The sequence below is a fragment of the Coregonus lavaretus genome (genome assembly GCF_964263955.1).
Source record: "Coregonus lavaretus genome assembly, chromosome: 11".
NCBI classification, from domain to species: domain Eukaryota; kingdom Metazoa; phylum Chordata; class Actinopteri; order Salmoniformes; family Salmonidae; genus Coregonus; species Coregonus lavaretus.
Window position 1 is genome coordinate 38,129,735 of NC_139998.1, and position 14,358 is coordinate 38,144,092.

Consider the following 14,358-nt stretch of genomic DNA (forward strand, 5'->3'; position numbering starts at 1 on the left):
GCTTGACCTCATCTTTACTAGATGCTGTTCTTCTACTAATCTCACTGCAACTCCCCTCCAAGTCTCCGGCCACTACTTTGTATCCTTTTCTCTCTCGCTCTCCTCCAACACTACTCACTCTGCCCCTACTCAGATGGTAATGCGCTGTCGTGACCTTCGCTCTCTCTCCCGCTACTCTCTCCTCTTCCATCCTATCATCTCTTCCCTCTGCTCAATCCTTCTCCCTCCAATCTCCTGATTCTGCCTCCTCAACCCTCCTCTCTGCATCTTTTGACTCTCTAAGTCCCCTATCCTTCCAGCCGGCTCGGTCCTCCACTCCTGCTCCGTGGCTTGATGACTCATTGCGAGCTCACAGAACAGGGCTCCGGGCAGCCGAGCGGAAATGGAGGAAAACTAGACTCCCTGCCGACCTGTCATCTTTTCACTCCCTCCTCTCTACATTTTCTTCCTCTGTTTCTGCTGCTAAAGCCACTTTCTACCACTCTAAATTTCAAGCCTCTGCCTCTAACCCTAGGAAGCTCTTTGCCACCTTCTCCTCCCTGCTGAATCCTCCTCCTCCTCCCCCTCCCTCCTCCCTCTCTGTGGATGACTTCGTCAACCATTTTGAAAAGAAGGTTGACGACATCCGATCCTCATTTATTAAGTCAAATGACACCACTGGTCCTGCTCACACTGCCCTACCCTATGCTTTTACTTCTTTCTCCCCTCTCTCTCCAGATGAAACTTGCGACTTGTGACGGCCGGCCGCCCAACAACCTGCCCGCTTGACCCTATCCCCTCCTCTCTTCTCCAGACCATTTCCGGAGACCTTCACCCTTACCTCACCTCGCTCATCAACTCATCCTTGACCGCTGGCTATGTCCCTTCCGTCTTCAAGAGAGCGAGAGTTGCACCCCTTCTCAAAAAACACTCGATCCCTCCGATGTCAACAACTACAGACCAGTATCCCTTCTTTCTTTTCTTTCCAAAACTCTTGAGCGTGCCATCTTTAGCCAACTCTCTTGCTATCTCTCTCAGAATGACCTTCTTGATCCAAACCAGTCAGGTTTCAAGACTGGTCATTCAACTGAGACTGCTCTTCTCTGTGTCTCGGAGGCTATCCGCACTGCTAAAGCTAACTCTCTCTCCTCTGCTCTCATCCTTCTAGACCTATCTGCTGCCTTTGATACTGTGAACCATCAGATCCTCCTCTCCACCCTCTCAGAGTTGGGCATCTCCGGCGCGGCTCACTCTTGGATTGCGTCCTACCTCACAGGTCGCTCCTACCAGGTGGCGTAGCGAGAATCTGTCTCCGCACCACGTGCTCTCACCACTGGTGTCCCCCAGGGCTCAGTTCTAGGCCCTCTCCTATTCTCTCTATACACCAAGTCACTTGGCTCTGTCATATCCTCACATGGTCTCTCCTATCATTGCTACGCAGACGACACACAATTAATTTTCTTCTGATAACCAGGTGGCGAATCGCATCTCTGCATGTCTGGCAGACATATCAGTGTGGATGATGGATCACCACCTCAAGCTGAACCTCGGCAAGACAGAGCTGCTCTTCCTCCTGGGGAAGGACTGCCTGCTCCAAGATCTCGCCATCACGGTTGACAACTTCGTTGTGTCCTCCTCCCAGAGTGCAAAGAACCTTGGCGTGACCCTGGACAACACCCCGTCGTTCTCTGCTAGCATCAAAGCGGTGACCCGATCCTGTAGGTTCATGCTCTACAACATTTGCAGAGTACGACCCTACCTTACACAGGAAGCGGCACAGGTCCTAATCCAGGCACTTTTCATCTCCCGTCTGGATTACTGCAACTCGCTGTTGGCTGGGCTCCCTGCCTGTGCCATTACACCCCTACAACTCATCCAGAACGCTGCAGCCCATCTGGTGTTCAACCTTCCCAAGTCCTCTCACGTCACCCCACTCCTCCGCACACTCCACTGGCTTCCAGTTGAAGCCTGCATCTGCTACAAGACTATGGTGCTTGCCTACGGAGCTGTGAGGGGAACGGCACCTCCATACCTTCAGGCTCTGATCAGTCCCTACACCTACACCCAAACGAGGGCATTGTGTTCATCCACCTCTGGCCTGCTTGCCCCCCGACCTCTGCGGAAGCACAGTTCCCGCTCAGCCCAGTCAAAACTGTTCGCTGCTCTGGCACAAGCTCCCTCACGACGCCAGGACAGCGGAGTCACACACCACCTTCTGGAGACACTTGAAACCCCACCTCTTTAAGGAATACCTGGGATAGGATAAAAGTAAGTGGTTGTCCCACTGGCTATCATAAGGTGAATGCACCAATTTGTAAGTCGCTCTGGATAAGAGCTTCTGCTAAATGACGAAAATGTAAATGTAAATGTAATAAAGTGCATGCCGGAGCTGATGAGACAGTGGATTGTGCAATCAGATGGAACAGAGTAAATAGGCATTTCAACGTCATAGGTAACTCAACGCCAGTGGTAATTTGTGGAATAGACATCGACTGGAATGCGGTTTTAAACATGATGAGATTATTATGGATAAGAGCGACCATATTTTTATTTGTCAAACGGCAGTCAAGCATCGATCATCATGTCACCAGAATAAGACCCTTGATATTTATTGGAAAGGAGCATCAAGCTCATCATCTTGCACTTTCACCACCCTGTGAAGTTCATAATAATTTATTTAATCTCTAGTTTAATAAACTGCATGGTTTTCCGAGAAGTAGTGGGAGGACCACACACCATATTGTCGCGTGACTCCCAAGTTTACTTCAATTTGACAGTTACTATATCAATAGTTGCACATAAAGGCGTTTCTGCCAACTGTGGATGGAAACGTGGTTACTGACATGTTTGTTCTGCATTATACAACGGGTGGGTCTAATCCTGAATGCTGATTGTAGACTATCCAATAGTAGGCTATCTGCAAACTGTTGGCTAGAGTGCACGTGCCAAGACCAGACTATTTAACGGAACCGTTTTTTTCACTAAACTATCCGTAGAGTTATTTGGTACATGAACACTTAAGCGGAAAAGTACATTCTGTGTGCACTACATCATCACACACTGACAACAAGTCAATTTGGTGGAAAAAGCACTGGTAGGAAAACATTTTTAATGCAGATTTTAGAATATTCACAGGAAAATCTGTCACCAATTGGATGGAAACCTAGCTATTGATAAACTAATTTTATTTAGATCAGATAGGTGTTGTAACTGTTGCCAAATAATGAAATTAACATACAATCAGTGGCCAGTTTATATGTATTTGTATTTATTATGGATCCCCATTAGCTGCTGCCAAGGCAGCAGCTACTCTTCCTGGGGTCCAGCAAAATGAAGGCAATTAAAAAAAACATCACAATACATTCACAGATTTCACAACACACTGTGTGCCCTCAGGCCCGTACTCCACCACTACCACATATTTACAATACAAAATCCTTGTGTACGTGTGTGTATAGTGCGTATGTTATCGTGTGTGTACGCATGTGTCTGGGCCTATGTTTGTGTTGCTTCACAGTCCCTGCTGTTCCATAAGGTGTATTCTTATCTGTTTTTTTAAAATAAAATTTTACTTCTTGCATCAGTTACTTGATGTGGAATACAGTTCCATGTAGTCATGGCTCTATGTAGTACTGTGCGCCTCCCATAGTCTGTTCTGGACTTGGGGACTGTGAAGAGACCTCTTGTGGCATGTCTTGTGGGGTATGCATGGGTGTCCGAGCTGTACGCCAGTAGTTCAAACAGACAGCTCGGTGCATTCAACATGTCAATACCTCTCATAAATACAAGTTGTGATTAAGTCAATCTCTCCTCCACTTTGAGCCAGGAGAGATTGACATGCATATTAATGTTAGCTCTCTGTGTACATCCAAGGGCCAGCCGTGCTGCCCTGTTTTGAGCCAATTACAATTTTTCGAAGTCCCTTTTTGTGGCACCTGACCACACGACTGAACATTAGTCCAGGTGCCACTGGCCGCAAAAGGCATGGATATTTTTAGGGTGCATTACAGCCACACAAATGGGAGGCTGCCGTGAAATTCGAGGCATTATCAAATGCTTGTCAAATTGTGAATGAGAGACTGATAAAGTGTGTACAGCCTGCGCAAAAAAACAAAGCAGAACTCATGCCTTTCAAGCAACTTTTTTCAAATCATCATTAGGGTCACATCATGCAGCCTTACAATGTATTAAAAATCAAAACATTTAGCCCAACGTTACATTAATAACTCTAAATTATAGGAGTACCTATTTAACTGCTCAACACAGAATAGCTGCATGTGCTCACTCCCTCAAATCGTTTGGAGAAAAGATCCTTTCTATTTTATTCAGCTTTGTTCAATTGTATTCTTCATATTATAAAATAATATAAAATAATGTCACGGAATTCTAAGCAAATCTTGTCTGCTAAATGAACTTGTGTAGCCCACAGCCATTTGGAATAGCTAGATCAGGACCTAACATAAGGACAACTCAAGAGTATGCTATACTGTTCTTCTGAAATAGACTAAATGTTCTTAATATCATGCATCTTTAGATCTGTCTAAAATAAATAATGGATTTATTGTGAAGGTGTAGGCTATATTACATGGATATATTAGACTGCATTAGTGGCTTGTAGGCTATGTGTGGAAGCCAGGGGATGCTAAATGTGTTTATGTTAATTTACGTTAATTACCGTGACACCGACAGTTACTTGCTTGACAATCACCAGCTGATGAAATTTAGTGACCGCTACAGCCCTATGTGTGAGTATCCCTAACCTTGCCAACAGACAAAGAGCTATGAATGGATCAGTGGTTCACCAATCAGGGCCTTGATTGGCTCGGCAACAGTAACAAGGCGTGATGTGTAATTAAATTTTTTGGGGGGGAGAATGTTTCTATGGGACCATCAGGCGACGTCCTGACAACTGATACACAGAAATGTTCTTGCAACGTTCGCATGAAAAGTCTAGAGCATCAATATCTTATATTCTTATATTCTGAGAACATGTTCTGTGTATGTTTGGTGTGACGTTGATTGAATATTCTCCTAACCAACAGAAAACTGGACACATGAATGTTCTTGCAACGTTTCCATGAAACTTGTCTAGAACATTAATATTTTATGTTCTGAGAATATGGTAACCACGTTCTGGGTAAGTTCTATTTGACATTAAGGAAATGGTCTCTTGGAAACATTCCTTTCACATCACGGGAACATTCATATGAAAACATTAGTTAATGACCTAATGAGACTCTTAAGGGAATGTTCTCTCAAGTTGTGGGAACGTTTGTTGTTAGCTGGGTAGCTAGCTAGCATTGCTAATGTTAGCACCAAAGATACAGTAAGGGAGACTAGGATTCCATAATGATTTGCCTGTAAATTTTATAATGAATGTTGTGTTCTTCTAACAGGCCTTCTTGCTGTATAAATCCTATCATTATTTCAGAGGGCACAGAAGCTGAAATGCAAAGGAGGGGTTGCCAAGGGGGAGGGGTGATGTAGGCTCAGGTTATCAGGTGGAGAGCTGAAGAACAGAGGGTGCCTGTTCCGTTGGGAGTGGATTCTCAGCAACACACACACACCTTTGATCTATACTGAACAAAAATATAATGTTGGTCCCATGTTTCATGAGCTGAAATAAAAGATCCCATACATTTTCCAGATGCACAAAAAGCTTATTTCTCTCAAATTTGGTGCACAAATTTGTTTACATCCCTGTTAGTGAGCATTTATCCTTTGCCAAGATAATCCATTCACCTGATAGGTGTGGCATATGAAGAAGCTGATTAAACAGCATGATCATTACACAGGTTCACCTTGTGCTGGGGACAATAAAAGGCCACTTTAAAATGTGCAGTTTTGTCACACAACACAATGCCTCAGATCTCAGGGAGACGATTACCTTAGAGATTCAGGGAGGTCGGACTTGGCAGTGGCAGCCAGCAGTGACAGGAAAGACTGAAAAAGTTCCACTTTACAAATAAGAGACCTGAAAAGATATATACAGCCGTCAATCTCAAGTTCAGGGGGCTTAACACAATACACATAGGGGCAGCCTCATCATTTCTTATATGTAGATGGATATTTTATATATTTTTTAACCTTTATTCCACTAGGCAAGTCAGTTAAGAACAAATTCTTATTTACAATGACGGCCGACACCGGCCAAACACGGATGACGCTGGGCCAATTTTGCGCCACCCTATGGGACTCCCAATCACGGCCGGTTGTGATACAGCCTGGAATTGAACCAGGGGGTCTGTAGTGACACCTCAAACACTGAGATGCAGTGCCTTAGACCGCTGCGCCACTCGGGATATGATGGGATGAGTGCATTGAAATAGGGGGCACAGAAGGTCTGGAACTGGTCAGATTTAATTTGTCTAACTTGTGCCTAAACTACATGTCCTGCCTCTGTTACCGTGCTTTTGCTGTGTCCCGAGCCTTTTTGGTCACTCCATGTCTGTATCCATTAGCAGTGACATCTAGTGGCTGATCCGACACAGTGTACCAGTTGATAGTTGACGTTCATGCCTCAGTGTAGATCAGTGTTGGGGAGAAGTGAACTACAAGTAGTTTAACTAGTAATTTAACTACATTTTGCAGTGGATTGGTGGTAGTTAAACTAAATTAAAATATTGGTAGTGTTTTCAGTAGTTAATTACTTTTTTTACCATGTAGCGGTTTAGCTAACTACTGGAACTACATTTACATTTTAGTCATTCAGCAGACGCTCTTATCCAGAGCGACTTACAGTTAGTGAGTGCATAAATTTTTCAAACTGGTCCCCCGTGGGAAACGAACCCACAACCCTGGTGTTGCAAGCGCCATGCTCTACCAACTGAGCAACAGGGGAACTACACATAAAACATTTTTCAAAAAGAAAATAACATATGGGTGAAGTAGGTAATACTTTCCTTTCTTTTTTGGCATCAGAACTGCCTAATTCTGACTTGAAACCAGTGGAGGCTGCTGAGGGGAGAATGGCTCATAATAATGGCCGGAACGGATTAAATGGAATGGCATCAAACACCTGGAAACCATGTGTTTGATGTATTTGATACCATTCCACTGATTCTGCTCCAGTCATTACCACAAGCCCGTTCTCCCCAATTAAGGTGCTTGAAACATAGTGTTTAATAGACTAAATTACACATTCTGTTTGACATCTGACTTCAGAGTGATCTGTCCTTGCAATTTGTAGTCTATGACATTTCAGATGTAGATATTATAATTTATCACAAAGTAGTCTGGATGTAGTAAACTACTTTTTCAAAAAAACTTTAGCTAAGTCAACTATATTTTTCTTAAGGGTAGCTTTAGTGTAGCTTAATGTCTTCCAGTGTGAAGTATTTGGTAGCTTGGTAAACTATATTTTCAGAGTAGCTTCCCCAACACTGATGTATATCAGCAAATAAACCACATAAACAGATGTCATGTACTGTGTGCCAGATAACATTTTACATTTACATTTTAGTCATTTAGCAGACGCTCTTATCCAGAGCGACTTACAGTTAGTGAGTGCATACATTATTTTATTTTTTTCGTACCCCCCGTGGGAATTGAACCCACAACCCTGGCGTTGCAAACGCCATGCTCTACCAACTGAGCTACATCCCTGCCGGCCATTCCCTCCCCTACTCTAGACAATGCTGAGCCAATTGTGCGCCGCCCCATGGGTCTCCCGGTCGCGGCCGGCTACGACAGAGCCTTAGGCTGAGAAAAGATTAGGACAGTTAGAAAGGGCACATGAGGTGAAATGGGATGACAGTGGACAAATAGGGTGAAGGACAAGTGTTACATAATGAGACAGTGACTGAGGGGGGTAAAACAACAGTATTCCCACCTGCTCCACAGGGTGAGACTCTGCCCTGGCCGGGCTGTTGACTGTGCTCCGTCTGTGCCTGGCTGTGAGCAAACTCCAGGCTGGACTGCAGGAGCTCTGGAGCCTGCACTGTGAAGCCAGCAGGCAGGGCTGTCACGTCAGAACACCTGGAGAAACACAGAAGAACCAATCACTTCTAGTTGTACTCAAATCTGTTTAAACAGTGGGGGTCACTAATAACTTTCTGTTTCCCTACTCTGTCTCTCACACACGATCAAACAGAAACACACATAATGTGACACACAAATATGTATGGTCATATTTTTTATGTTTTATTTCATTTGTTATTTTATGGGGCCATCCCTTGTATCATTTTCTAGGCCTCCCAGGTATTTGCATTTAAAGTAATGTAAATGATTACTGCCGCTAGGGGAAGCTGTGGCGTCAATGGGGAGCGTTAGTGATATCGGGTGGTCTTGGAGGTTTCTTCTTCAATCTTGGAGAATGCCTACTACTGAACACTACTAATTTCTCTCTGTCTCATAATTTTACCTTGTTAATTCAGGTATGTAATGTGCAAAAGTGCAATATGACTCAAAATATTGAGGCAACATGGTTAACTACATGGTCCATGAGTTTGGCTTCTTTCTTGCTGAGCGGCCTTTCAGGTTATGTCGATTTAGGACTAGTTTTACTGTGGATATTGATACTTTTGTACCTGTTTCCTCCAGCATCTTCACAAGGTCCTTTGCTGTTGTTCTGAGATTGATTTGCACTTTTCGCACCAAAGTACGTTCATCTCTAGGAGACAGAACTCGTCTCCTTTCTGAGCGGTATGACAGCTGCGTGGTCCCATGGTGTTTATACATGCGTACTATTGTTTGTACAGATGAACGTGGTACCTTCGGGCGTTTGGAAATTGCTCCCAAGGATGAACCAGACTTGTGGAGGTCTACCATTTTTTTCTGAGTTCTTGGCTGATTTCTTTTGATTTTCCCATGATGTCAAGCAAAGAGGCACTGAGTTTGAAGGTAGGCCTTGAAATACATCCACAGGTACACCTCCAATTGACTCAAATGATGTCAATTAGCCTATCAGAAGCTTCTAAAGCCATGACATCCTTTTCTGGAATTTTCCAAGCTGTTTAAAGGCACAGTCAACTTAGTGTATGTAAACTTCTGACCCAATGGAATTGTGATACAGTGAATTATAAGTGAAATAATCTGTCTGTAAACAATTGTTGGAAAAATTACTTGTGTCATGCACAGAGTAGCTGTCCTAACCGACTTGCCAAAACTATAGTTTGTTAACAATACATTTGTGGAGTGGTTGAAAAACGAGTTTTAATGACTCCAACCTAAGTGTATGTAAACTTCCGACTTCAACTGTATATGTAAATATGTGATGTCATGATAAAATATGTTAAAGTGTTAATATTTGTACAAAAATAGCATTTAACAGTTCGCTAGCTTGATGCTAACCAAATGTAGCTTGGCTAAGCGCAAGCTAGCTCTAGGCTAGTTGGTTTCAGTCAATGTTAGCTTACCCCGACTCAATAAAATACACCAGGTGCAATGTTTCTCTTGTTATGTCAGTCACTCAATTAGCTGACAATTAGCCATGTCAATTTTTAGATTGGTGGTTAGTCTAGCCAGCTATCTAAACTTGTAGTAATCATGTCCGAATACCGACCGGGCACGCAGGGCACGTGCCCAGAGGCCCTGACCTCCAGGGGGCCCACATTGATATTGTTAGTCACTGTCACTCAGATATCATTTTAACATGGCATAATTCAAAATGTGTTGAATTGTAGATATTTCGCTTTAAAGGCCCCCACCAGAGGGCAATGGTGCCCTTATATCGATGTAATTCCTGTCCTATAGCGGAATTTCTCGTTAAGGTTCCACCTCCGAAGAATGACGCAGGATATATTTGGGGTTGAAGGGGGAAATCCGAAGTGGCCAATTCTGTGTGCTTCCCATATGATATGATGTGCTAATACTTTTCAGTCTGTTTCTTTTCAGGGATGGGTTTTATTTGAATGTTACCACCCACCAGCAAGGCATTGTTTATTAATCGGAAACACCTGCAGAGTTATTCCTCTTCGCGAGTCGCGACTGAGCTGAGCAATATACTACATAATCTTTGGCTGAGCCAAACAGCTTTCGCTGTAACCTCCACTTGGCCGCCTGAGCCATGGAGCAAATTAAAATATGGGGTGCAAACTTATGTTTTTGGTTTATTTGTTTTACCAGCAAATTATCATTGTCAAGTTTAACTTCTTTTTTAGCTAGTCTGTATAAAAAAATATGTATGACCATTTTATAAATGGTACAATTGCGTGTAATAGGATTGTGTTTTGCAACCCCGCTCCCCCCATCGCCCAAAATGAATGGTTTTTACCATGCTCCACTGCTTTGATTGGTGCAGCTAGAAATCACAAGTGTCTATCCTATAATGAAAAGGCACCCGCAAAATAAAATTCCACAAACTTCTTTATCTATTTTGTGCTGTTGTTACATTTGTATTGGTGTTTCGTTTCCGATGCACTCAGGGTGTTGTTACATATCATTTGCGGAGTGCATCATGAGCAAAGTCATTGTAGCCTATCATTTCACTTCCCCTAGCTGTGAGAACCATGGCATGTCCACGGGATGATTTTGCATTGCTGTAGCGCAGACTGCCAGAAGCCTACCAAAGGTTACACCGTGTCCATTACAATGTAGACGCTAGTCCAAACCGTTCAATAGTTAGGCTATCCATATTACCGGTGCTTAATCTTATTCTTTCTATCTCTATGGTAGATTCACGGCCGTTATTTATGGAACATGCCAAAACTTTGGAGATAACAATAGATGGCAAAGTCAAAGATACTGGTTTCCCCTATCCATCTGTGGCGAAGTTTTCCCTAAATACTTATGACAAATAGAGCTCCAGAACCAGCCATACAGTAGCCTAGCCAGCTGGCTAATCTTTTGAATATGGTGTAGCAACAACATATAACATTAGCTAGCTAGATAAGGCTAGCATGCTAGCTAGCTAAACTGGCAGTTGTCAGTGCCCTACTTGTTATTATTTCTCCACTCCACGTGGAAATGCGTTTCAGAAGAAAGTTATTTGTTTCTGGCCATTTTGAGCCTGTAATCGAACCCACAATTGCTGATGCTCCAGATACTCAACTAGTCTTAAGAAGGCCAGTTTTATTGCTTCTTTAATCAGCACAACAGTTTTCAGCTGTGCAAACATAATTGCAAAAGGGTTTTCTAATGATCAATTAGCCTTTTAAAATGATAAACTTGGATTAGCAAACACAACGTGCCATTGGAACACAGGACTGATGGTCGCTGATAATGGGCCTCTGTAGGCCTATGTAGATATTCCATTAAAAATCAGCCGTTTCCAGCTACAATAGCCATTTACAATATTAACAATATCTACACTGTATTTCTGATCAATTTGATGTTATTTTAATGGACAAAAAATTAGCTTTTCTTTCGAAAAACAAGGACATTTCTAAGTGACCCCAAACTTTTGAACGGTAGTGTATGTACACATGTAATGCTAGGAAATACAAAGACTAAGTGCATTATATTGATATAGAACCTATAGTTCTCATGAACCAAAAAAATGGCAAACAACCAACTCACATGGTGTGTGACTAGTGAAGAACAGGAAAGACCCCCCCTGACTCCACCTTCCACTTTCCTCTCTCATCTCCCTGACAGAACACAGTGCGGTCCTGCCCACATACTGCCATCCGCAGCTGCTCAGTCAGATTCCTGCAAATTCATGCTTGACATGCCAATCTGGTCTCAGAGCATTTCGTATTATTCTGTATGTAAATCCGAGACACATTATATGTTAAGTTTCGTATGGTATGTAAAGTACCAGTCAAAAGTTTGGACACACCTACTCATTCCAGGGTTTTTCTTCATTTTTACTATTTTCTACATTGTAGAATAATAGTGAAGACATCAAAACTATGAAATAACACATATGGAATCATGTAGTAACCAAAAAAGTGTTAAACATAGAATTGAGATTCTTCAAAGTAGCCACCCTTTGCCTTGATGACAGCTTTGCACACTCTTGGCATTCTATCAACCAGCTTCATGAGGTAATCACCTGGAATGCATTTCAATTATCAGGTGTGCCTTGTTGAAAGTTAATTTGTGGAATTTATTTCCTTCTTAATATGTTTGAGCCAATCAGTTGTGTTGTGACAAGGTAGGGGTGGTATACAGAAGATAGCCCTATTTGGTAAAAGACCAAGTCCATATTATGGCAAGAACAGCTCAAATAAGCAAAGAGAAATTACAGTCCATCATTACTTTAAGACATGAAGGTCAGTCAATCCGGAAAATTTCAAGAACTTTGAAAGTTTCTTCAAGCGCAGTCGCAGAAACCATAAACGCTCTTGAGGACCGGCACAGGAAAGGAAGACCCAGAGTTACCTCTGCTGCAGAGGATAAGTTCATTAGAGTTACCAGCCTCAGAAATTGCAGCACAAATAAATGCTTCACAGAGTTCAAGTTACAGACACATCTCAACATCAACTGTTCAGAGGAGACTGCATAAATCAGGCCTTCATGGTTGAATTGCTGCAAAGAAACCACTACTAAAGGACACCAATAATAAGAAGAGATTTGCTTTGGCCAAGAAACACAAGCAATGGACATTAGACCGGTGGAAATCTGTCCTTTGGTCTGGAGTCCAAATTGGAGATTTTTTGTTCCAACCGCTGTGTCTTTGTGAGACGCAGTGTAGGTGAATGGATGATCTCCACATGTGTAGTTCCCACAGTGAAGCATGGAGGAGGAGGTGTGATGGTGCTTTGCTGGTGACACTGTCAGTGATTTATTTAGAATTCAAGGCACACTTAACCAGCATGGCTACCACAGCATTCTGCAGCGATACGCCATTCCATCTGGTTTGGGCTTAGTGGGACTATCATTTGTTTTTCAACAGGACAATGACCCAACACACCTCCAGGCTGTGTAAGGGCTATTTTACCAAGAAGCAGAGTGATGGAGTGCTGTATCAGATGACCTGGCCTCCACAATCACCCAACCTCTAACCAATTGAGATGGTTTGGGATGAGTTGGACCTCAGAGTGAAGGAAAAGCAGCCAACAAGTGCTCAGCATATGTGGGAACTCCTTCAAGACTGTTGGAAAAGCATCTCAATTCTAAAATATATTTACATATTTGTAACACTTTTTTGGTTACTACGTGATTCTATATGTGTTATTTCATAGTTTTGATGTCTTCACTATTATTCTACAACGTAGAAATTTTTTAAAAAATAAAGAAAAACCCTAGAATTAATAGGTGTGTCCAAACTTTTGACTGGTACTGTATGTATGTATTTGTGAATGTCCATCACCCATTTTGTATGATATGTCACAAATTACAATTCGTATTATATGTTACAAATTTGCAAATGTACAATATGTTACGAATTTGCAAAACGTATGATATTTTACTAATTCTAGCTAGGTGGCTAATGTTAGCTAGCTGGCTAACGTTAGCTAGGCTAGGGGTTAGGGTTAGGATTAAGTTTAAGAGTTAGATTAAAGGGTTAGCTAAAAGGGAAAGGGCAATACCTAGTCAGTTGTACAACTGAATGCATTCAACTGAAATGTTTCTTCCGCATTTAACCCAACCCTTCTGAATCAGAGAGGTGCGGGGGGCTGCCTTAATTGACATCCACATCATCGGCGCCCGGGGAACAGTGGGTTAACTGCCTTGCTCAGGAGCAGAACGACAGATTTTTACCTTGTCAGCTCAGGGATTCGATCCAGCAAACGTTCAGTTACTGACCCAGCTGTTTTGTGAATTATTTAACAAACTATTTCAGTGTCTCTGTGCGTCTCCCAAAAGGTTGTAAGTCTTTTGGGATTTAAGTAACGGACAGAGTCCCGGTCTGCATAGTCAGAGATATTTATTCATTGAGAATTCTGCCATCACAATTTCAGAGTCCATCTTTTATACTCATACGTCATACAAACATCCCCCCCCCCCCCCCCCCCCCCCCCCCCCAGGCGGCCTGTATTTTTCCACTATACACATCTTGTAAGCACACACACTTCGGTTCAGCTCATGTTTTCCTCTGCTCTCCTGACCATTAGGTCACACACTGTTCTTATCTTTTCCTACTCCTTGCTCGGCCAGGTGGCAAACTTCAGTTATCGCATCCTCACAATATCCTGCATACAGTGAGGGAAAAAAGTATTTGATCCCCTGCTGATTTTGTACGTTTGCCAACTGACAAAGAAATTATCAGTCTATAATTTTAATGGTAGGTTTATTTGAACAGTGAGAGACAGAATAACAACAACAAAATCCAGAAGAACGCATGTCAAAAATGTTATAAATTGATTTCCATTTTAATGAGGGAAATAAGTATTTGACCCCCTCTCAATCAGAAAGATTTCTGGCTCCCAGGTGTCTTTTATACAGGTAACAAGTTGAGATTAGGAGCACACTCTTAAAGGGAGTGCTCCTAATCTCAGTTTGTTACCTGTATAAAAGACACCTGTCCACAGAAGCAATCAATCAATCAGATTC

General features: G+C 42.6%; 1 protein-coding gene across 1 annotated transcript in view; it reads right to left on the bottom strand.

Annotated features, from left to right (window-relative positions):
* adat1 (adenosine deaminase tRNA specific 1) overlaps window positions 1-14,358 on the bottom strand; it is a gene marked incomplete at both ends in the record, with an annotated part of 40,304 nt that overhangs the window by 8,446 nt on the left and 17,500 nt on the right. Inside the window, 3 exons of the mRNA XM_084172063.1 lie at window positions 5,867-5,953; window positions 6,386-6,485; window positions 7,811-7,956. Coding sequence (XP_084028189.1) covers window positions 5,867-5,953; window positions 6,386-6,485; window positions 7,811-7,956 — 333 coding nt within the window. The remainder of the gene's footprint in view (window positions 1-5,866; window positions 5,954-6,385; window positions 6,486-7,810; window positions 7,957-14,358) is intronic.